Consider the following 24,324-nt stretch of genomic DNA (forward strand, 5'->3'; position numbering starts at 1 on the left):
ATATGATCATGTCGCAAATTAAATTTGGTCACATAGTATGAAGTATGTCTGCAAAACAGCAAAGTATTTTGCAAAATTGTTATACGTTAATGGGAGAGAAAGTAATTATCAAAGATTCGCTTCAGAGGTCAGTCTTTACCTTCTTTTTTCATTCTTTTACTTTTTACTTTCATCCAGAATTTGAGGAAAGAAACCAATGTGTAGGACTTAGCAGACAGACAAAACACGTTAGCAGCATTATGATGAAAATTGTGTTTTATTCAACAAAATTGAGTTTTTTTACACAATATTACTTGGAAACAATCTGTACACTAATCGATTATTTAAACAAATATTAAGATTTGTTTTTTATTTTGTTTTTGTTTTTTTTTTTTTTGTGCCTATGCGTATACACAAGTTGTTTTCTTTGTGCAAATATTGCCTTACATGCCGGCAGAGAATTATATGTTAATTTTATCGTCAAGTTTGCAATACCGAGAAATATTCGCAAGTACAGGCACAAGTTTGACTCCAATCATACAGATAATACAAGTTAAATCTAAATTTCGAAAGAGATTAGTATGCAAGTTGGATAAATCATATCCGTAGATATGCTTTGATTTTCTCAAGCAGCGAAATACTCTTTGTAAAATTTTTGGGGTCGACATTGTAGAAGGGGTTTTGGATATTTCGTTTTATCTATTTATTCGCGGAACTATTTTATATATTATTCTTACAAAAGTTAATAATCTCTCATATATATATGTATATACATACCTCCATTTACTCATTAATAAATACATATTAAAAAAAAAGAAAACAATTCGCCGCCAACTGATAGGAAAAAGAAAGTTCCTATGTTGTATTGCGCATTTTGCAAGCAAGCGATAGGGTACATGAATACGTTCTAATGCTGGCATCATTTTTTTTTTTTCACCTTTTCAAGCTTTCCAAAGTTTGCACAGCTCAGCCTGTAAGCATCTCTAAAACTCTTAGTTACGGTATATATTGTCTTCAATAACTGTCGTCAGCTTCAGTTGCTTCATTTAGCTTGAGTCGTAATATTTTTTAAAAATTACATTTTAAACAATAATTTTAAATAATATGTGCTTAGTGTATCATCACAACGTTTAAATTATTAACCAGAAAATTGAAAAAAAAGAAAAAATGATTTAACTAAATATTAATAAAAAGTTAGTTTTGAATTGATAACTTTCCAATGAATATAAATATTTGATAAATTAAAAAAAAAAAAAAAACGAATAAATAAATAAAAAAAAATACCTAATCAGACAATATCTGCAAATAGAAACTAATAAAAAAAAAAATTAAAACGAAATAATAAATGTGAGTGAAGTGAAGTATAAAAGATTTTCACCTTGGTTTTGAAGCGGATTTTAACCATAAGATGGAATTTCAAGTTCTCAAAACAAAAATACTTGATCGTAATTTCCTTGCTTTCCTTGCATGCATGCCAGCCTTAACTAGGAACATATTGTTTGGAGCTGTGTTTTAAAATTTGTGGGATTTGAATTTGCGGATATCTTATGACTTGAACGTTGTTAGCTTTAGGAGAGCTCTACGCGCCCTTTTTCCATTGTGATAATTGGTGACAACTATTTAATTTCATTAACTTAAGTGTAAGAGGTCTTCGACATATTATTGTGAAACTTACAAGTCAGTAAACAGCATTCGAAGCACCAGCTCCCTTCCATGTAAGTAACATGGCCTATGAATGTCCTTGGCTTTAGGAGAGTTCTACGCGCCCTTTTTCCATTATGATAATTAGTGTAAGAGGCCTTCGACATATTATTGTGAAACCTACAAGTCAGTAAACAGCATTCAAAGCACCAGCTCCCTTCCATGTAAGTAACATGGCCTGTGAATGTCCTTGGCTTTAGGAGAGTTCTACGCGCCCTTTTTCCATTATGATAATTAGTGTAAGAGGCCTTCGACATATTATTGTAAACCTTACAAGTCAGTAAATAGCATTCGAAGCATCAGCGCCCTTCCATGTAAGTAACATGGCCTATGAATGTCCTTGGCTTTAGGAGAGTTCTACGTGCCCTTTTTCCATTATGATAATTAGTGTAAGAGGTCTTCGACATATTATTGTGAAACCTACAAGTCAGTAAACAGCATTCGAAGCTTCCGCTCCCTACCATGTAAGTAACATGGCCTATAAAACTTTAGGACGTCATGTAAATCGCAAAGCTCGTTACTACACACACTAACAGCACTTTTCATTTGCTTGTTTAAATGAATGGAATGACACTGTCTGTCGTGCTCTTTTTTCCGATGTTAAAGAATATCACTCACGAAAACCTTTCCAAAGAATTCTGAATGGTCCTCTTACATTTCCATAAGCAAAATGAATTCTGAGAATTTTTATCTTTTCCCCGAAGTCCAGATCCCTTTTTACAGCCGTCCTACTTCTAAATTTTTTACTTCCTCAAATTGTTTCTTTAATATTGAAGACGATAAGCAAGCGGAAGTAGAACCCATGACATACTTTTTATTTCGGTAGGGTCTTGAATTACGAAACAAAAGCATTTGTTAAATGATCAACATACGTACAGTTGCTCCTTTACTTCCGGTTTGCTTGGTTAGGGCTGACTGACGGATTTGTTTATTTATGCATTTTTTTTTTTTTAAATTAAGCATTGAATGAGTAAGCATTGCATTATATGTGCACTTTATTGATACTTCACAAATCTGACTTTTCATTATTGCTTTGTAAAATGTTCAGTGTTGCCGTGCTCAGACCCGGACATCCCTTTGTGCGATATTATTAATTTGGTCAAGAATTCGATCCGCATTTAGAATTTTCTCTTTTTAAGTGGACCTTATCAGCTGTTTTTACTCTTAATATATATATTTTCAAATTCGCCGCATTTCAGCACCTTATTCGATCAGGTGGGAATGCAATTAAGAAATGTTGCCAATAAGACAGATGACCATATTTTTTTTCTTTAAAGTTGAGCTTGCCATGCAAAGTAACTCTTATGATACCTTTTGTGATAACAAATTATATTCATCTCAAGGAACTAACTATTGTCCTTCAAAGCGAAAATCTTTCTATCAAAATTTTCTTTTTTGCCATCTATCCACACTGTTTTTTTTTCCACTGCTCTCACCCAAATCTTGCCAGCTTCTTTTCGGTACTGTCATCGGAACTGACTGAAGATATGCTGAGCTTACTCGCAACCTCCTCCCGTATGCAAAACGGCACTCGATGTATTTGTATGTGGCGTCTTTTGGCGCTTGCTTAAAAGAAAAACTGCTGGGCAGATAGGTCTGCAAGTGAAAAATCTCAATCCAAACGCCTACAACAAGCCAAAAAAAAGAAAGAAAAAAAAAAGATTCTGAGGAGATTGAAATGCAAACAATTGAAGCAAGTACCTGTGAACATATTTCCAGGCGGTGTGTGATAGTCTCGACCTTTTGAAGCTTCAAATGGAAAATCAAATATCTAATAACCAAAAAAAAAAAAAAAAAAAACAAATAGCGAGACACACCTTCTCTTCTGCAATGAGGAAATATCTTCTTAATATAGTCAATTTGGAAAGAATATCTTTTGTAGAACCAAAATTTAATATTTTGGTTTTAGTTAGGGGCTATTCGTATTCATTTTGAAGAAGAGTTATGCAAGTTATATATGTGATGGCTGGGAGGACGGAGGCTGTGCACAAAACTTGCTAAAACCACAATTTTGATACACACTTTCATTAATCTTTTCTTTCCTTGGCATAATTTCAACGTTGATAGTCACTTACACAGATTTTTCTGTCCGTAGAAAAATATGCTCATGTACTTAATTCTTTCTCTTGTCCAATCCCCCCCCACCGCCCCCGGCCCCCCCCCCCCCCCATATTTTTGTATGAAGAATGAAAAAAACAAGACATTTTATATGCATTTACGCACATGTCACTGACAAGTTTTGTAAAATTTGATACTTGATGTCGGTAAACAATTTGAAAAACTAAAATTAGAATAAGAGAAGAGAGCAGAAACAAAACAAATAAGAATATTATCTTAGGTTTGCAGCGAATATGGAATACTCTTCATAAGGACTTCATCATCGAGTGACGTAAAATAAATGTATCGGTGAATCACTTTGGTTTTACACATTTTTTCGGTGTCTTACGCCGACTTTGGTCCGATGTAAAATTAAGCTGTGTGTTTGTTGAGAAAAAGACAAACAGAGAGAATACAAGAATTAAAATCTAGCTATTGCGGCCATTTTCCCTGGCTCAGACAGAGATTTTTTGTGATTTGACTTGCATCGATGCACAATTTCACAGTCATTCGAACAGTCTCAAACGCGGAATGATAACAGCATTTACAAGCTGAGCGTCGAAATCAATATGCTTACATCTGCTTGTAGATAGATAAATAATATAATGGTATTAAATAGTCTAGCGCACCTTAACCAAAATAAATGTGATTGTATACGTGTGTGTGTGTGTGTGTGTGTGTGTGGGTGCAGACATATGGGCAAAGAAATCACGTGCAAAAATCAAAGCCAAGTTTAGTTCAAGTGAAAGTGCTTCAGCGGTCCTTAGATGGTATTACAAGTACCCTAAATGTATATGTAAAACATGGTATTGTTTTTCTTAACATTTGGACAGCAGACAAAGGTTTTAGGCTATGTACTGTTATGAATAAATCGAAAAAAAAAAAAACAAAAAGAAAAAGAATGGAATGCTTGTAAAAGGGATTGATTTAAAAGGTCAGCATACACATCAACAAAATACTTAAGAAAGTATTAAGAGGCACAAGTTACAGGTGTATGTTCGTACTAGCTTTGTAAATCAAGTTTGAATTTTTATACTCTGGAAAAGTATTAAAAGGAAAAAAACATATAAGAAAAACTATGAATTTGCAAAACGACCTTGAAACAATATGCAATAGTATTGACTTCGTCGACTAACAAGACCTTGGCAGTTAAGTTTCTTTTTGGGGTTTCTTAAGCATATTGCTTTAACAATTAATTCATTTCAATGTCAAAGATTAACAGTAAATTGGCACAGTTATCAACGCTTCCGTAGTCGGTGATTTATTATGCATGTCATCCCAAGTGACGCTGCTATTACTGGCAACACCTTTGCCAGAATCTATAACGTCTGCTGAGCATTTGCCTAAACTGAAAATTTATATAACAGTTTTCATAACAAGTTTTAAAATAAATTCATGCACATTAAGAAGTAATGTTTAATGCTTGTTAAAAATGAAATCTTTTCGTAATCCGTTCGTTGTCATCCCAAAGCGCTTTGTTAAAGCTTGAAATGCACAAATTATTCTAAGCGTTTAAATATTAGTCACCGCAGTTCTCTTCCTTTAAAATGTGCTGTAATTGCAAAATGCTCGTGAATATTTGGCGGCATTTAATTAATCGTCGAGATTGATAAATACCCACTGCGGTGGGAATTTAAATGCTGCAATCGGGCAACGCGGGATGTTATACACCTACTCCTACCACTTCAGCCAAAACACTTTTTCATTATTCTGCGTCACAAAATATTAAAGACTACACCGAGTTCTTCCTATATAGAAATCTGGCTTGCGTGAGCATCATTCATTAAAAATGGACCTACTTACCGTGGATCACACTTGGCACTGCAAATTCAGATATCAAATCAATTGAATTTTCATCGCAAAATATTACAAATTAGATCTTGTTGTCATGCAAGGGAAGGCGAGGGATAATTTTTATTAGGAAACCTTATGTGGAAGAAGGTTTAACTCAAGTTTCCTAAATCCACTTATTAATACTATTTTTTACCCATTTTTGTCGAGCAATATTAAAAATTGCAACATTTTTCTTAAAGCGACACCGGTCCTAAAATGGTCCGATTCAATTCATATCTTATAGCGTTTGTGTTTTAGCCGAAATATGTCAGTGTGACTTGTAAGTTTAACCTAAAAGTGCTACGACAAATATCATCAGAATATTTCAAAAAATGTATGACTTGTGCATTAAACAGACAAAAGTACAACGAAAATTATCTGATGGACAGATGGACAGACCTGCCTAAATTACTTGAGAAAAAAGCATGGATTATATATAATGTCCTCCTGAATATTGTAGGCATCCGCTCACGCTTAATATATATTTTTTGCTCAACTAGTGGTTCTTTCTTATCTGAAACATTTCGATCTGCATATACATAATGTATGCATACATTTACTAACAATAATTATTTTTGGAATTGTGCGACTATACAATATGCGTATTTTTGCAGCCTTGCATTTTGAAGAGGAATATCGTAAATAAATAAAACTTTAAAAAAATACCTTTTATAAATAGCAAAAAGTAAGAAAGGTATGTGCACGCCATAGGCCAAGTATATATTATATTTTCTTTTTCGTCTTCTTCTGAGAGTCAGCAAAATCAACCATGATTTACTGAGTTGAGTAAAAAAGATTTAATGTGAACACGAAGTTCTATAAGTCGGCAGTTAGCTTGATTATCAATATGTATATATATATTTTGCGTATTACGACATCCGCTACGTAACTGTAATCATTTTACGGGAAGTGATCTATCCCAAGGTTCAATTAGTTATCTTATTTTATTTTCTCGTCATTTAACGTGATATGTAAATGATTTCGCGATGATAAAGCGCAAAGTGATTTTCATAGTGTGGAATATGCCGGAGTACAAGTGTTCGTATGTGGGTGTTTTATGAAAGAGCCGAAATGTTGCAAGGTAAAAGAGTATGTGAGAACGAGTAAATGTATATGTGGTTTGTTTTGATTAATCCATCAAATTGCCTGAGCGCAAAATGCCCAAAACGCTGCGGTCGTGAAGACAACACACAAACATAATTTGCGAAGCTTGGAATTGTGAATATACGTAGCCACATTCGGGCAGACAAAAAGGATATGATCGAGAGATTGCGAGACCCCGGGTGTACGTAAAGGACTATTCACTATGTTAATTTTGTACGGGTGATCATTGCATTTTGTGCGGTTCAGCAGTTAATAAGGCACGTAACGCTCCTTTTCGTCCGGTGTTGTATTTATTTTGCGGATGTAAAGGGTATAAGTGGCAACTATGCATTAAATTATTTCAGCGCTGTTGCTAAGGTACTTCTAGTCGATTGTCCTCAAGTCAGCAGAAATCAGAGGGCGATCGTTAATACAGTGTTGGTGTCGAATATGCAATATTATGTACAGGGGTATTCCCATGGTATTCTCCTGGGACCAGAGAAAATGAAAACAGAACGTCTCAAATTTAGGATAGTACAGATCTAATTTCTAGCATACGCGGAGGAGTTTTATGTGAGGGAAGCCATTAGGAATTAGTTGAGACAGACTTGTTGTCTGACACGGTACGGCATTTTATCTGTAAATGAGCTGAGCTAATGGAGGGATTTGCAAGACATTCATCCAATGATGTAGAGCTGCATGGTTGCTTTGAGAAAGAAGTTTCGATGTTTATATTTGGAAACCAGAGAACGCTGCTTACAACGTCAGACTTAGAACCACGAGTAAAGATGAGCGAAAAGTGTCTCAATTTGGGCAAGGATCTCGACTAACAACACAAATCTCAAGTACGATGGAGTTTTCAATAGAGGCGAGCAATATTATCTAAGTTATCCGACTGTCTTTAAATCCATACTTTGTAAAATTATTTAATAAATAAATAAATAAAATATATTAGATGTCATATTTTGTTTTTGTTTTTTTTTTTAATTAGAGAACATTTTAAGAAGGAGTTTGGGAGGGTTTCTCAGACTGTTTTTTGCTAGATAGTAATAAATGCTTGGTCGGTAAGGAAATTATTGAAATTATTCATAACAAGTAAAAACATTATAATTGGGCGAGGCCTACTCTTAAATACCCTACATCATCCTAAAGTTATCCATGTATCAAGTGTTTCAAAATAAGCCGTGATAAGTGATCAAGAAAGTAATCCGATTCGAACCATCTTCAATGGCTTTCGTCTTTGGGACGAAATATAAAGCAGATAGATGGACAAGCAAGTTTGAATCGATTCAGAAAATGATTGGCATAACAAAAGATGGGTCTAACTTAATATACTCTTGTACCACAGATGTGTTGGATATAAAACTTGAGTTGCCAGCCTTTTTTAAAAAAACTTTGCTTATTTAATATAAGTAATTTAAACTCGATAGATTAAATCTAGCATCCATTGAGAAACATACCTATAACTAGCAGATATTTCTGTGTGTAAGAATAATTTGCACTCTTTCCAGCTGGTTATACCAAGTAAAAAGGATATATGGATGTTGAAGATATAAACTTCGCATTGTCCCAGTTCACTGACGAAAGCACATTTCGTTTAATTCTTTCAATTTATCTTAAAAATGTTCCACGAATTTCTCGCACTGTATGGCATAACAAGTTTTTTTGAAAAATATATTCTTCGTGAATAAACCAAGGATCAGAATGAGACTTTTTTATGTGCTTACCACTTTCTCTCTTCATTCTTTGTTTCTCGCGATTTGCTGTGACAGTAAAATTTACGATCAAATAATTAAATAAGTCAATTCGAATTTTTCGCTTATCATAGTCAATTCCAAATTTGACAAGAAATTAGAACAAATAGTTCCCCATAGCTGTTAAAAAAAAAATGAATCATTCCTATAAAAACTGTTTGCATATACCATACGACGTCCCTCCTTTTCGAAATTGGATTTGCGTGTGTCACATACTCTTAAAGCGCGCAAATTGTGCAATTTATCGATAAAGGAGTAAAGATAAGGCATATAACGAGCAGAGAAGTATAGAAGACGTTCTGGTGAAATTTTTCAATAAATTTCCAGATTAAATGATTGAAAGAAGGGGAAAGAAATTTACGGACTTGGCTTTCTCCACTTTTTCAATGGGAAGGCATAGACATGATTCCACTGGATTTAATTTTACGTTTTAAAACTTTCCTTTTGTTAGAATGTTATACAAAAGAAAAAAAAAAAAGAAACAAAAAAATTACTAAATCAATTTATGTGATGTCAGAGTCAGAGAATCATTCTATGTGCGTTGCATGCATGCATGTTATTCATATCAAAAATTTATAAATCCTTTGGGATGATAATTGTATGAAAAATGTATAAAAAACTTTTAAATAAATTTAGCAAAATTCTATTGACCTTGGCTGGTTGTATCTGCTTTAAGTTAAGTAAGTGAGGCAAAAGCGAAAGAAAATAACAACAGACATTATGTATGCTTTTTGTATCTGGAAATGGTTTTTATGTGTGTATAAAATGCTATATTGATTAAAAATTATCATCAAAAATATATAACAAAATATAATATGTTTTTTTATTTTTTTCTGCTTCTTTATAGGAAAAGCATTTCATGCAAATATGGTCATCTTGTTGGTTTAGTTTGTGATTGTCAAAAAAAAAAAAAAAAATATTCGCCGACATATTAAAATTAAAAATGGAAATAAGCTCAAAACAAAATACAACATTTTCAAGCAGTTGATAGAGAAAAGTATTTTTATTTTATTTTTTTTTTTTTTTAGAACAATAATCATTAAAAGAAAATAGTAAAAAAAAAACCAAAAAACATATTTGAAATATTAGTGACACTAAAACACTGACTAGCCACAGCGAGGAAATACATAGACGAAAACACAGAGGAAAATGTGTTAAATACTTTTTCTTTTCCTTTTTTTGATAATATACCAAAAATATAAAAAAAAATTCAACGCTTCCGTTAACTTCCACGGCTGTTCTACAAGAAAATAGAAAAACAACATATATATATATATATAAATATGTATATATATATATATATATATATATATATATAAATACATTAATTAATGATAATATGAATTAAGGAAATAATAATTAAATTTGAAGGATAAACAGCAGTAGGTTTTTTTTTTTTTATATATATATTCCAGGAAATATTTAAAATAAAAAAAATAAAAATAAAAAAATCGCGCACATATTGTAACAAAACTGCTTCTAGAAATTCTTCCTCAAAAGCAAGCGAACAATTCTGTAAAGGAAATCCCTGCTTAACCTTTTTATTAGAATAATTGAACACTTTGCATGCTTCGAGACAGCCATCGCATAGTCCGGGAATATAAATGTCACAAAAATTAAAAGAATTTCCGATAAATTGAAAAATTTAACGCTCAACGCTTTTCGAAAAAGACAAAATAAGAGAGTGAAACAAAACAAAAAAACAAAAAAAAAAAAAAAAAAAATTAAAAAAAAATCGAATAAAAGTAGAAAAAGAAAGTTTGTGTGTTCTTAAAAATTTTTTCTTCCTTATTTTTTTGTTTTTTAAATAATTCTTCTTCGATTCGGGTGGATTGTGTAAGTAATTTGCTGCAGAAAATAAACCGACAACAACAACAACAACTAAGCTCACGATTCTAAATAATTTCAGTAGAAAAATTTCCACGAAAAGAAAATCGAATATTCAATATGTCCGAAATTTCGAATGTCAATCACGTCATATCACCAACGCTATTAAAATCGCCCACAATTGCGACATCAATAGCGGTCTCATCAACGTCATCAGCATCAGCTTCCAACACAATAGCAACGATAAATCCGACATTAGCATCATCAGCGTCAACAATCACTCGAGCATCAGGAACAACGCCAACGACCATGCTGAATGGTCATGTGGGCACGCAGTTTAATTCAAAATCCAATTTTGAAGATTATTCAAGCAGCAATGAAGCAAATTATATACCTATACCACAGTTTTATGCGGGACGCAGTGTATTCATAACCGGAGGCACTGGTTTTATGGGAAAGGTAAGCTCTTCGAATCTATTAAATATTTTAAATGTTATTCAGCAAAATTCAATTAATTCAATCTATCATTCAATTTTGAATTTAAAGTAAGGGAAAAATCTATATGTAGATCAACATCTTCTACTGATTCTTTCTTATATTATATTAGTGATTATCATCAATGACAGTCAAATAAGAGTCATTCTAACTAACTACCGATTGATGTTTAATAGGTGGCATCTGAGTCGGAAGCAGCAGTCGAAGAATTCCTTCTCCCCTCACCTATAATGCAAAGATTTGAAAAACAAAAAAAAGTAGGAAAGGAATACGCGCGTAGTATAATTACAAAGTGACATTGATATATATATACATATATATCAAATTTTCAATTTTTACAGATGAGTGCTGGATCTAGAAGAACTTGTCGAGCTCGAACTATTTTCTCCATCGGTGTCCGTCTGTCCGTCTGTTTGCCGAATGTTAGTCCTTGTAATTTGTATAAAACTTTTTACGCCATCATGTTTCGACCCAAGAAAATGGATTGGATCGGACCCTATTTAGCAGCAACGTCTTTCTAAAAAAAACTTTCAACTTTTATATATATCGTACTATCGGCATATAAAACGAATGGGGAATGGCGAAAATTTAAATAGAACAGGAGCAACCTTGAGTCCTCTCTCATATAAATTGGTCTTTATAAGCTTTAACGTTTAATAAGTTGGAATGAAATTTCGTTTAAATTAGTGATAGTGACATCTTTTTGGACTAACTAAGCTGGATTTCGTTTAGTAGATCTACGATTTTGGACCTACTTCGATATAAACGGTTTTATGAGAAATGAGATTTTTTCTTTAGAATAAAGAAAGAGTGATAACTTCTTTGCGAAAAAAGTTCGCTTTCCAATCATTTATTAAAAATTCGTCGAATATAAGTTGTTTGCTCTTCTAGGACTCGACAAATTTTGCACCAATTAAAACTTTAAATCTTCCTTGCAAAAAAAAGTTTTTCTTCTTTTTCCCAGCAACATAACCGTTTTCTTGAATGGATTATAGAATTTGTTGTTTATATACAGAAACTTTTTCTTGTTCTTTTTTGTATATTAAAAAAAATTGATTTATTTATTAATGCTCTGCGTGGAATAGCGTGTTCTTCTTGGAATAAAATGAATACGTGAATGGGAAAAAATTCTAAAACTATCAGCACACACATCACATCTGGGATGGAAATATTCAAATTCATCCATCGGCAATGTAGTTGCCGGCGCATTACCATTCTGCATAACCAGGCATGGTCATGGTACAACTTGCTTGGATGACGTGCAAAATTATTAGGTTCAAAATTATCTTATGTACACCGAAAGCAATTACATTTTCCAAGTGTTATATTATCATTATCGCTGTTTCATTTCTGTATATTATATACATATAAAGTATCGCTGTACATTATTCATCGATTGCTTATTTCTTGAATTCATTACTTAAAAATATTCATTGATATTCGTAGATTATTGCTTTGTGTTGAATCAAATAATTTCTTTAACCGAATATTCATATTTATATTCGTATTCATTCAATTCATATCAAATATCATATATATTCATACATATATATATTCATTTGAATATATATAAATATGAATATTTGGTTAAAGAAATTATCCATATATATGGGCACATATATATGGACATTATTTGGGGCTGTTAACGGAGCAATTGAAACGCGAATGAAAAATTTTAAATTTTAATTATATTAAGTAGTCTAATGAAGTAAATAAGTAGAGGTAGAGAGGCAGTAGAGGTAGGTTAACTTTATTTTCGCTAGTTTCTTAAGTTCTCTGTATGAGCATGAATTAGATGAAAGAAGTAAATATTTGAATTCGGACTCTTTCGAAATCTTTCATATCCTTTTTGTACCATGTTATGCTAAGTAGTAGTATTTCGGCGTTCCAAATTGGTAGGAAAACTTTGGACCGGCTGGGGAAATTTTTGAACTCCTTGTCATACAACGAATACGACAAAAATGTATAATTTTCAATGCTTCCTGACGAAAATTAAGTCATAATTTAAAACAAAAAAAGTTTAGACCATGTCGACCTATTTTTTGGATCCTCCCCTAATAAGGATTTGTACAAAAAGTGATTCTTTGTAGAGTAGAAAAGTCTAAGTTTTAATATGTAGTGATGAAAATTAACCAAAATAATAATAATTTGATGCAGATTAAGAATTATGTTAAACAATGTGGTGTAGGGTATTTAATGGTAGACTATAATGTTCTTACTAGTTTTTCTGTTAACGTAGTTGTATGATTCATTTCTAATCATAAAATGTGAAAACATTTTGCTACAGACGTACCTTTCCTAAGAATGGTTATATGGAACAGGGTTCAAAATATTGGACCATCCAAACCAAAATCTTCATGCTTCAGCGATTTTTGTCGAAAAATTTTAAGTATGTGCAACTTTTTAACGATCTTTTCACAATACGCTGTTATGTTAGGAGTGATCTTAAAAATGTTTTGATTCAAGAGATTTTCAATTGGATTCGTCTTTGAGTCGAATTTCGTCGAAATAGCTCAAAAGTTGAATACAAACAGAAATTATTCTAAATCGATTGAGTGAATAGACGATGGTAGTGCGTTTCTCTTGAGTGGGGTCTTGTTACATATACCTACAATAAAAACGGACCGTATGACAGAATCTCTTCTCATAAATGCTATCAACATAACGATTTAAAATAAAACGCGCTTGAAGTACAAATTAATTTTTTTCTGTTTTTTTTTTCATTTTCAAAAAAATTTGGATTTAATATATATATGTGGAAAAAGCGATTTGTAAAGTTGTGGATTATTTTCTACTTCGAAAAGATTAATATTTTAAAACAACAAAAGAGACGACTTAACCGAAAAGAGGAACTCCTTAAAAAAGCATTATCAAGCAACTCTTATCATCGCAAATAAGGAATAATTGTCTTTTAGGAATTCCGTTGTTTGATAATAAAGTATACATGTATGCCAACCCATTCTAGACTTGCGTGCGAATTATTGTTTTTAAAACTATAGAATCTTATTATTATCCTTTGCATGTTTGAGCAATTCATTGTATGCACTATAATATATGCTCGCTCATATGACATGAAAAGTGTTTATATAAGACTGATCCTTAAAAGAAGCCTTTTTTTTGTTTTTTTTTTTTTTTGTATAAAGTCAAAAAGTTGATAAAAATGAATTTATTCAAAGCTTACATCGAAAACAGTAAACGTGTAGGAGTATAATAGTATGTAGGCATAGAAAAATATTACGTATACAAGTCTTAGGTCTGTGGTTTTTTCCGCGGGATAGTGCTGATGCCTATATATCGGACAACACTCACCTGATTGTCTCGAACGAACATGTATTTAAGAAGTGACATTTCAGCTTACATGCTTTGTGAAAATAGTTTTCTAATCCTTTGTTGGTGTAAAAGATTATTTTGATTTGAAATTGAGTCATGTATCTAAAGTAATACGCTATGTGATGCTTTTTTACTATGAAAAAGGTAAAAATGCTGATAATAGAAAAATTTTTAAAGTGTACAGTGAGAATGTTGTGAGTGAACGATAGATCCAGGAGTGGTTTGCTTGATTCTGTTTCGGAAATTTGGATGTCGACGATGAAACTCGATGAAATTTTGCGATTGGTGAAGCGAAATCGGCATAGAAGCTGCCAGGAAGTAGTAGCGAAGGCCCAGCCACATGCCAGTTTGGAATGATCTGAGAAGAGCAGGCTATCGAAATAAGCCCGAACCGCGGGAAAAATCGCGCCGACTTTTCATTATGGCCTATCATATTGACACATAAGTACACAAATATATAATTACATAAGTTTACAAGCATACAGCTATGTAAGTAGCGCAAAAGTAAAAGTATAAAAGGTTACGTATGCAAGAGCGTAAGAGTATAAAGGTATAAAAGTACATATGAAATTTCATCCGATATGGTTTACCGCTAGATCGAAGTTTTAATAGAGCCACAGTTTTAGCTTGGCAATATTTATAGGTCAGATTAAAACGCATTACGCCAAGTGCTGCGAATAATCGATTTCTTAGATATTAGATGTCTGCTCCTAATTAAGGAAAGGATTTTGAATTTTCAATTACTTAACACGTTGACTGAGGTTAAAAATTTTAGTAAGTTGGGAAACTAAACAAGCATTTCTCTACCCTACACCTCTTAAGGTATAAGAGTATATTAAGTTTGTGCGGATGTATACAACATCCAAAAGGACTTGAGATAGGCCCATATTGATCTAAGCGTACATCTCTGTACTCCTTGCATTCTTGTGCTCAACTCACAAGCCTAAATTTTTGAGATATTTTGATGGAATTTATATGTTTTGGCCCAAGGACGAGCGGTACTCCTAAGGGTTCGGTTCGGGTCACTTTCGCGCCTTATCTTGAAAAGTGATTATATGTTATTAAGCGAAATGATGAAAAGATTATTTGGTAGCTGCGACAGGTTATTTACTTAGTAGCCTGAAATTAAATATATTTTGTAAGATGTACGCGCCTAATGAACCTTTGCTTGTCAATATTTAAATGTTATTAAATTCAATCTTTGTAACTTTTTTTTGCGTTGTTTTCTCATTAAGAGCTACTCTAATGTTCGCATAATTACAGTCTTTGCGGCGTCATCTATTCGAAAATTATAGATTTCTATTCGATAGCAAACATTTAACTGGCATTGTCATTAAGGACATTACTTTCGTCTATCAAAGGGGGAATACCTTGCTATAGGTGTGGGTGGCTGTAAAAATAACAAGTAATTTATTTTATTTATTTATTTTTTTTTATTCATTTTATCTGGTCTCTTGGTATTAAGTGCCACTAAAGCATTTATGTACCCAGAAGGGTGCAATAAAATTTCATATGTGCAATGAAAGTTAATCACATTAATGATCTGAATTTTACTTCACAACAATGTTACAAAACTTTACGAATCAACGGAATTATGAATGTAATAATGGAAGCGATTAATTTACGTTTATGTTCAAAAATATTTATTGTAACACATCGGTCAATAATTACCAGAACTAATGGCACTAAGCAAAGAAGATTTCATATGCTAAAGTTCACCTGTTGACTGACGGGTAAATCAGCTGAACACGTGAATCAGTTGAACACGTGGGACGTACAAAAGAAAACGATTATCATGGAAAACGTCAAAACATTACCGAAAATTATTCTCTACAATTGTATAGTAAGGATGGTTCACATTTTAAAGGTATCAAAGGTTAGCCTTATTCACTGTTTTGCACGAGAGGAATGTTCTCCACGTTTATTTACAGGGGCATAAATTTCGAAACAATGTTGTTGGGAAAAAATTTACATCAAATGATGAGGTCATTTCGAAAGGTGAAATGTGTGTTGAGTGTCCTGACAAGCCTTCTCAAAAGAAAAGACATTAAAATGTCAAGAGACCGTTGGTGTAATTGTATCATTTTTGAAGAACGCGACTTTGATGAATAAAATCAAATTTTGTAAAGTACTTTCAGAAATTATTGTTCCAGGCATTATTTTGTACACTCGAGACGAATCTTATATTCAAAGCAAAATATTCCTACTACAATTAGCCTATCATATTCCCTTATATGAAATTCCTACGCAGAGTCACTTTATGACTTTGGTCCTCGCAACTCTTATTAGGACTTTGCCTGCCAAATTTCCTGAGAATTAGGAAATTCAATTTGTGCATATGTAGTGAATTAAGACAAGTGGCGAGAAATCGAAATTTTTTACTGATCACTTCACTGGCGCAATTGAAATAAGCGAATAAACTGGTGTGCATTGTAAGCTTTTGAAGCTATTACCTTAATTATCTGAAAGCTAACAATATTTACATCCTACACCACTTGTGCTCGAAGAGTATATCAATTGCTTGCGGATGTATGCAGAGCCTAGAAAAACTTAAGAAGGATCCACCCTTTATTATGCCGACTGAGTCAGAATTATTTTCTGACTCGATCTCAGCCTGTCTGCCCGTTTATTTCCCTGATATCTGTCCGTGTAATTTAGGAGACCCGCCTTTTATCGTACTGATCGGTTCAAAATCAGTTTCTGAGTCGACATAATCTTGTCCCTGCGTCCGTCTTGTATTATTGGATCGAATTTTTTGAGATATTTTAATTAAATTTGACACACCGACGTGTTTGGATCTAAGAACTCGCTATTGAAAATGGTTCGGATCGGACCGCTTTTTCAACTACTTATTGTATAAAGTCTTATTATGAAAAATCGTTTTAGGAAGTCGTTATATTAAGCGAAGTGGTACAGGGCACTTAACGGTGGACAGTGGCCCTCCGCAAAGTTGTCACTTGCCTCTGTTCATTTTTTGATAAAGTATAACCTGCTAAGCTTTTCTTTCTTTCATATCTTTTTTAGGTACTGGTTGAAAAATTATTACGCTCTTGTCCAGATATAAAAAATATTTATTTATTGATACGACCTAAACGTGGACAAGATGTATCGGATCGTTTAAATGAAATGTTAAATGCGCCGGTAGGTTTGGATGTAATTTTTTAAAACTTATTTTTCAACTTTTCAATTTATTTTTGATTTTTGCGTTCTGCCGTAGCTGTTCGAAAAATTGGGAAGAGAAAATCCTAAAGAATTATGTAAAGTTATACCTATAGGAGGTGATATAACGTCCGAGCAATTGGGCATATCCGAAAGTGATCAGGTATAACAAAAAAAAAAAAAAAAATAAATAAAAATAAACTAAAAATAAAACTAAAAGCAAAAAGACTTATTTGTATTCTAAAATTCTTTTAAGGCTTTACTATGTCGCACTGTATCGATTGTATTCCATTCAGCTGCCACAGTTAAGTTCGATGAAAAGCTCAAATTATCAGTTACAATTAATATGCTTGGGACAAAACGTTTGGTGGAATTATGCCATCGTATGATGTTCTTAGAAGTAAGTTTTCATTCAATTAATTTCAATGAATAATTGATTCAATTCGAGTTATCACAATTACAGGCGCTTATACATGTCTCCACTGCCTATTGCAATTGCGATAGAACCGATGTTCAAGAAGTTATATATGCACCGCCGTACAATCCCGATGATATCATTTCTTTAATCAATTGGCTTCCTGAAGACATGCTTGATCAGGTAAACAGTTTGAAACGGACGTACGGACAGACGCTGTAAGACCAAATCGACTTTTTGCTAAATCTAACCGTCTTAATAAAAATGCGTGAATGTTTATTACTCTGCAAAAGTGCTAGATCCTTTTCCGCTTTGCGTAAAATATAGAAAATAGTTTTGAAAAAATATTGAAAACGATTTAATTCTTTATTTTGTAGCTTACACCCTCGCTTATTGGTAAACGTCCCAATACCTACACCTTTACAAAAGCCTTAGCGGAACATATGCTACTAAAAGAAGCCGGTAATCTACCAGTAGCCATAGTGAGGCCATCCATAGGTATAGTGTTATACAATTGATTTCCTTTTTCGCTTTTTTGCTTTAAGTTTTCCATATATATATATTTTTTTTTTTTTTCATTTCATTTCATAGTAATTGCCAGTTTAAATGAACCTCTTGCTGGCTGGATTGATAATTTTAATGGTCCAACTGGTTTATTGTCTGCCTTAGCTAAAGGTTTATTTCGGTCAATAGTATGCGAACCAAATTATGTAGCCGATGTGGTACCTGTAGATATTGTGATTAATTTAATGATTGCGGCTGCATGGCGCAAAGCAACCCATAAAACTGATAACTTTTCCATTTACAATTGTTGTACTGGACAACGACATCCCATAAAATGGGGTGAATTTGTTAACCATACATTATCAATGGTGCGCAAGCATCCGTTGGGTAAGTAGAAATGAATAATAAAACAATAACGATAACAGTAATTTAAAATATTTGTTTTCTCCTATTTTTTTTTTTTTTTTTTTTTTGCTTTAACAGAAAGTTGTGTTTGGTATCCGTCAGGCGTACTGCGTAGGAGTACTACCTTAAATACTATATATGGAATTTTTGTACATTATATACCGGCCTATTTACTAGATGCTTTGGCACGTCTTATGGGTAAAAAGCCATTGTAAGTAGAGCGGAGTAAAAAGTAACGGGTCGCCCTCTTGTCGAACTTTCGCTTCGCTTATCAAAGATCATGTGCGGTTGTTGTTTTTAAGATGAATATCAAAATTGCGGCATTTGCTTCTTGATGACAAGATATACGTTTTTCATAATAATTCGTTGCAAGTTGATGCTACTGATGCTAGTATAGTAGATCGAAAGTTTGAAAATTAAAAGTAGACAGAATTATGACAAAATCTGAAAGGAAATGAACGATGAAGGGGCGACTCATTTTTCTGTACTTGTGCACCACCTAAATATATATTTCTATCTTTTTTGAATTCTCACTTAGTGTTGTGAAAATCCAACATAAACTTTATAAAGCCGTCGAATGCTTAAATTATTTTGCGGTAAATCAATGGGAATTCAAAGACGATAACGTGCACGCATTGTTCCATACCTTAAGTCCAAAAGATCGCAATAACTTTTTATTTGATGTAACTAATATCGATTGGCTGAAATATGTGGAGCAATATGTCTTAGGCTTGAGACAATTTCTTTTTAAGCAAAGGCCGGAATCATTGCCCGCTAGTCGAAAACGCATGACTAGGTAAGTGAGAAAGAATCTCTCAAGAATATTTAAAATTCTTTTCTTTTAAACGTTTTAGATTATATTATTTGCATCTATTGTCGAAACTGGTGGTAGTCATGTGCACATGGCGTTTCTTAATGAAACGTTCGAAACGCTTGAATGCCTTATGGACGGCATTTTTACAATATATTACCAAATTTTTACGTCTAATACCATTTTTGTAATATTCTTTTGTATGCGTATGAGTAAGTGAGCTCACTGTATGGCGTACGTTATACACAGGCTTACAATTTGCTACTAATCTTCGCGTGTTTGCTTTTCTTTTTCTTTTTTTTTTTTTATTTATTTTTGAACTTTGACAAATAATTAAGAACTAATATATGGTTTGTTTATGTGTTTTAAGATTCATTTTGTTTTTGTTGTTTCTTTTTTGTTTTTTAATTATTTTTAATTTAATGCCTCTGATAAGAATTTTTCCTTCTTCTTTTCTTTGTTGGAAAAGAAATTTGTTATTTTTGTTTTTTTTTTTTATATATATACACGTATGTATATGATTCAAAATATATGAGAAAAATTTACACAAATAATGAATAATTACAGTTAAAAGAATAATAATGACAACAACAACAATGAAGTGTTTCTAGTATCTGTTAAAAAAATTATGTTATTACCAATAAAAACAAAAGAAATATTGTGACCATTCTTTAGGAGTTGGGTTAAATTGCTATAGAAAAACTAAAAAAAAAAAATAATAATAATAATTGAACAATTGTAGATAAACAAATTCACAAAACATACCAAAAAAAAAAAAAAAAAAAAGACCGAAATAAGTTTTTATGAAAAAGCATTATAAAATTAAAAGAAAAATTATTTTTTATTACAAGTCGGTTTTAGCCGACCCGAAACCAAGTGTAGAATAATTTTTCATTAATGCTTCAAATTTCATTCATCTCTTCACTCTTCAATTCACAACAACAAAATGTGAAAATTAAGCTTTTGATATATATATAATAAAGAAAAAAAAAAAAAAAAAAACAAAAGAAAAACTGTTAAACTAAAGCAATTCTTTTTAAACTTTAAATCTAAACCTAAACAAAAAAAAGAAAAACAAGAATATCTGAAAAACAACTCTAAAAGCTCTTTCCAATTCTATTTCTAGTTATATATATATATATATATATATATATATGTATATGTATGTATATGTATATATATGTGTATGTATATATATGTATATATATATATATATATATATATATATATTAGTAGCAATAATTTATACATTTAAATAAATAATAAATTATTAACGACAAAAGACATTAATATTAACTCAAAAAAAAAAAAAACGAAAGTAATTAATTTAAAACTAAAAAGCTTGTTTTTTTTTTTATTTTTCCAAGACAAATTTAGTTATTCATTTACTTGTACTTAGTGAAAATTACGCATTAACAATAATAATTATAATAATAATAATAATAACATGATATAATAGTAAGATAATAATAATAAAATACTAATAATAATAATAATGACATATTTATATATATATATATATGTATATATATGTATATATATATATATATATGTATTATGGACAAAAGTGAAGAGATGGGCATAAAAAGCTTATATTCGAATACCTATTGTATGTAATTTAATGAAAAAAAATATATATATAAAAAATAATAATGAAATTAATTTAACATTTTTATAATCTACAAATAAGTGCTTAATATATATAAAAATTAAAAATAGAATTTAAATGAATTTGCAAAAATAGTTGTTCCAGAATTTACTATGCTCATTAATACGATCTCTTTCCAAAGATCCCACAAAATTTGCAATTTTAGTTTTTTTTTAACAAAAAAAAGAAATCTTCTTCGCCTTAAACATTATCAAGTAAGCAAATCTATGCTTCATTGGGATGAAACATGGATATTATCTACTTTTCATTGCAAATTTTTCATTTTTTTACGCGATAAAGATTACATATTTATATGTTTATATTCGATTAGTGAGATCGGTCGATTCTCTTTAAGTCCGTCTATTCGTCCAGTCTCAAATTTCGGCCTCGAAGTGACCAGCTCAAGTTTCAAAATGATCCATATCTCCACTTTTCTCTCCACGACGTCATCTTCGTTTGGATGGAATAGTTATGCGGGTGGATAATTGTTTACAGTTTTGAAGTGTAGTTTTCAAAAATCATTAGAAATTTAACTCCGATTTGACTCCGAGCATTTACCACGCCGAAATGTATACGAAAATTGCTTTTTATTGCCTACAAATATGAAACATGAATGCCATTAATCGATGTAGACAAATATGTCCGTCCGTCCATTTATTTCTGTCACAGGTATTCTAACATTTTGCGCAGGAAAACAACAAAGACGGTCGATGAGGATGAGGAAGTGCCTCAGAGTTAACGTTGTCGGGTGAGAAACAAAATTTATCTAAAACGTTGCATAAACATAAACAAACATTCAGATTTTCCTTTTCAAAGTGTTTTTTTCTATTTGTTATACCCAATGCCACTTCAGTGTGTGCGGGTGTATGAAACCAGAAGAAACCCAGAAGGTTTTAAGATTGACTAGTTTTTTATTTTACCGGTCTACTCTTGTCTGTCAATCCATCAGCCTTTGTTTTTTTGTATTCAATTTACATTTGAGACATTTTAATGAAATTTACTACATCAACGTGTAATGGCCAAACGACGAAAGCTATTGAAAATAATTCGGATTGGAACACCTTTTCAACCATCTCCCGAAAGGCTGCATTACACGAAGTGGTGGTGTAGAGTATTCAGCAGGGGGCTGTTTTTACTTGTTTCCGAGAAAGTTTATCACAATTATTACGCAGTGTAACAGTAATCTTACTTATATCTGTTAACTCGGAATTGTAACGTAAATGGAAATACGCATTAAACAACCGGGAACAGGGCAATAGAATTCCATATTCCTTTTGGCTAAACGAAGATATTAAATCCAAAATGTTTATATTTTTCGAATTTCCATTTTTTTATTAATTTAATAATACAAGGGATTAGCTTCACCTCCCGTAATGAGTATACTTGCAAGAAAAAAAAAAAAAACAATGCCGAGACGTACTTTGTAAAAAAAAACTCGTTACTTAAATACACACAAAAAAAAAAAAATAAGAAGGAAAACAACAAACCTATAATGCATATTAAACTTTAAATAAAATGAAGAAATTTATTTCATTGTATAAAACTTTAAAATAAAACTAAAAAAAAAAAACAAAAATTCATTTCCATTATTATAATTTAGGCAAGAATATTTTATAATTAAAGAAACCAAGAAAAACATAAATAAGGAAAAAGAAATAATTTATATACATAAAAAAAAAAAAAAACTAAAACAAGAAATGAGACAAACATAAGCAAAAGTCAGTCATTTAATAAGCCACACGCCAGAAGCTACTAAATAAATAAAACAATAACAAAATATAAAAAAAAAGAAAAAAAAGAAAACAAATTACACGAGATAGTAATTAATTTAAGTAATTAAGTAGCGAAGAACTTATAAATAAATAAAAAAGAAAACCAAAATAATTAAAAAAATTAAAAAAAAAAAATAAATAAATAAAAGTTAAAGTGAAATGTGGGAAAAGAGTGGGTTTAAGAAAATTAATAAAAATACAAACAACCAAAAAAAAAAAAAAAAAAGAAAGAAGTCAGTTGTGAATTTTTTATGAATTTATGCAAACTATCGAAAATCGAATATGTAAGTGTTAAATAAGAAAAAATAAACTGAAAGCCGCCTAACTATCATTAAATCAAGCAATGATACAAGAGGTGCGAAATTTTAGCGCTTAGCCTGAAACTTCTTTGCTTGACTTTACCCTAAATAAGTTAATGATTTGTAATTAGCGATTGGTTTATGGCTACCGATGTCGTGTAGACTCTCGAAAGGGTCGAAAGATCGAAATTTTCTGGCCTCTCTAAGCTTTTGGAGTTTAACATTTAGCGTAAAACTCCTTTGCTTGACAGTTTTACTTACCCTAAATAAGTTAATGATTTCAAATCATTTATGGCTATCGACGTCGTATAGATCCAGTTGAACACTATTCGAAAAGTCGAATGAAAATTCTCTCGAGGACAAAATTGGTTTCCTAAAGCATATCCACAGGGAGAAGAAAGCAAAATATCCTGATAATGCATGATGATTTTTTAAACAGTCTTTTCAGTAAAGTTAACAGGCTTCACTGCTTTCTTATTAGAACTTACTTCTCTGGCTATATTAATAATAATAGTAATAATAATAGTAAACAATATCGTACATACATATGTATATATACACTACCCTATCCATATCCTAGACCACATGTGGTACAGGTTTATGTGGACGTATGTAACACCCCGAAGGAATAGAGATAGATCCGCCCCTTATTTCATACCGATCAATTCGCAATCATTCTCTGAATGGATTTAAGCCTATCAGTACGTTTGCATTGGTGTGATCAATAGCACATATAAGAGTAAGATTTCAAGGGGCAATGCCGATAGGTCTGCCCACCTTATGGTGGAAAAAATGGATATAACATCCTCAATATTGTCTCATGTCCACGGGTAAGCGAAAATCAATAATTAACAGGTAGTAGTGATGATTGATTTAGAACTTTGTACAAATACTGTAATAAATGGTAAAAAATTTTTCTGATTGATCGGTTAACACTGTTATAATTAACACCTTACCGACCGATCGTCTATTAATAGTCTCTTTATGACCGCCGCTTGGATACCGACCGCTATTGCCGCGGTGTATAAACAGTCACTTTGTATTTAGTATTGAGGTACAATTAGTTACTTTGCTCTCTCGGCAATTCCATGTAAGCGTCTAAACAAGGACAGAGTCGAAGTCAGGGTGGACCTGCGGAATATCGGTATGAATACAGGGCCTGATCAAATAAAAGCTTTGGTTTTTAATTTAAATTGAAGAGCAAGCGATAAA

The 24,324-nt window shown here is 31.8% G+C and overlaps 1 protein-coding gene and 1 long non-coding RNA gene across 4 annotated transcripts in view; both read left to right on the forward strand.

Annotated features, from left to right (window-relative positions):
* The window catches only part of LOC119636185, a 38,655-nt gene extending 28,998 nt beyond the window's left edge, over positions 1–9,657 (forward strand). Inside the window, exons 1-2 of one of the 2 annotated variants that reach the window (XR_005247133.1) lie at positions 1,244–1,326; positions 9,295–9,657. This is a non-coding gene — a long non-coding RNA (uncharacterized LOC119636185). Of the gene's footprint in view, positions 1–1,243; positions 1,327–9,294 lie in introns of those variants that run through there. The other variant, XR_005247132.1, reaches the window with a different exon arrangement.
* Positions 9,658–10,188: 531 nt separating this feature from the next.
* On the forward strand, positions 10,189–19,740 carry LOC119636183 (putative fatty acyl-CoA reductase CG5065). 2 transcript variants are annotated; one of them, XM_038031396.1, is made up of 11 exons: positions 10,189–10,283; positions 10,357–10,733; positions 17,124–17,240; positions 17,317–17,421; positions 17,515–17,658; positions 17,722–17,856; positions 18,051–18,171; positions 18,265–18,564; positions 18,661–18,793; positions 19,121–19,378; positions 19,437–19,740. In XM_038031396.1, the coding sequence occupies exons 2-11, from the start codon at positions 10,395–10,397 to the stop codon at positions 19,582–19,584; spliced, it is 1,800 nt and encodes a 599-aa protein (XP_037887324.1). In that variant the 5' UTR covers positions 10,189–10,283; positions 10,357–10,394; the 3' UTR covers positions 19,585–19,740. The 2 variants fall into 2 exon arrangements, with proteins under 2 accessions (XP_037887324.1, XP_037887325.1); XM_038031397.1 differs by having other exon boundaries at positions 10,360–10,733.
* Positions 19,741–24,324: the final 4,584 nt, after the last annotated feature.

Source organism: Glossina fuscipes, unplaced genomic scaffold (genome assembly GCF_014805625.2).
Source record: "Glossina fuscipes isolate IAEA_lab_2018 unplaced genomic scaffold, Yale_Gfus_2 28, whole genome shotgun sequence".
Classification (NCBI taxonomy): domain Eukaryota; kingdom Metazoa; phylum Arthropoda; class Insecta; order Diptera; family Glossinidae; genus Glossina; species Glossina fuscipes.

Excerpts from the sequence above, each read along its gene's own strand:
- LOC119636183 (XM_038031396.1), top strand. The coding sequence starts at position 10,395 with ATGTCCGAAATTTCGAATGTCAATCACGTCATATCACCAACGCTATTA. Across the intron at positions 18,565-18,660 it reads GGTGCGCAAGCATCCGTTGG|AAAGTTGTGTTTGGTATCCG; the intron begins GTAAGTAGAAAT and ends TTGCTTTAACAG. Across the intron at positions 18,794-19,120 it reads CTTATGGGTAAAAAGCCATT|TGTTGTGAAAATCCAACATA; the intron begins GTAAGTAGAGCG and ends ATTCTCACTTAG.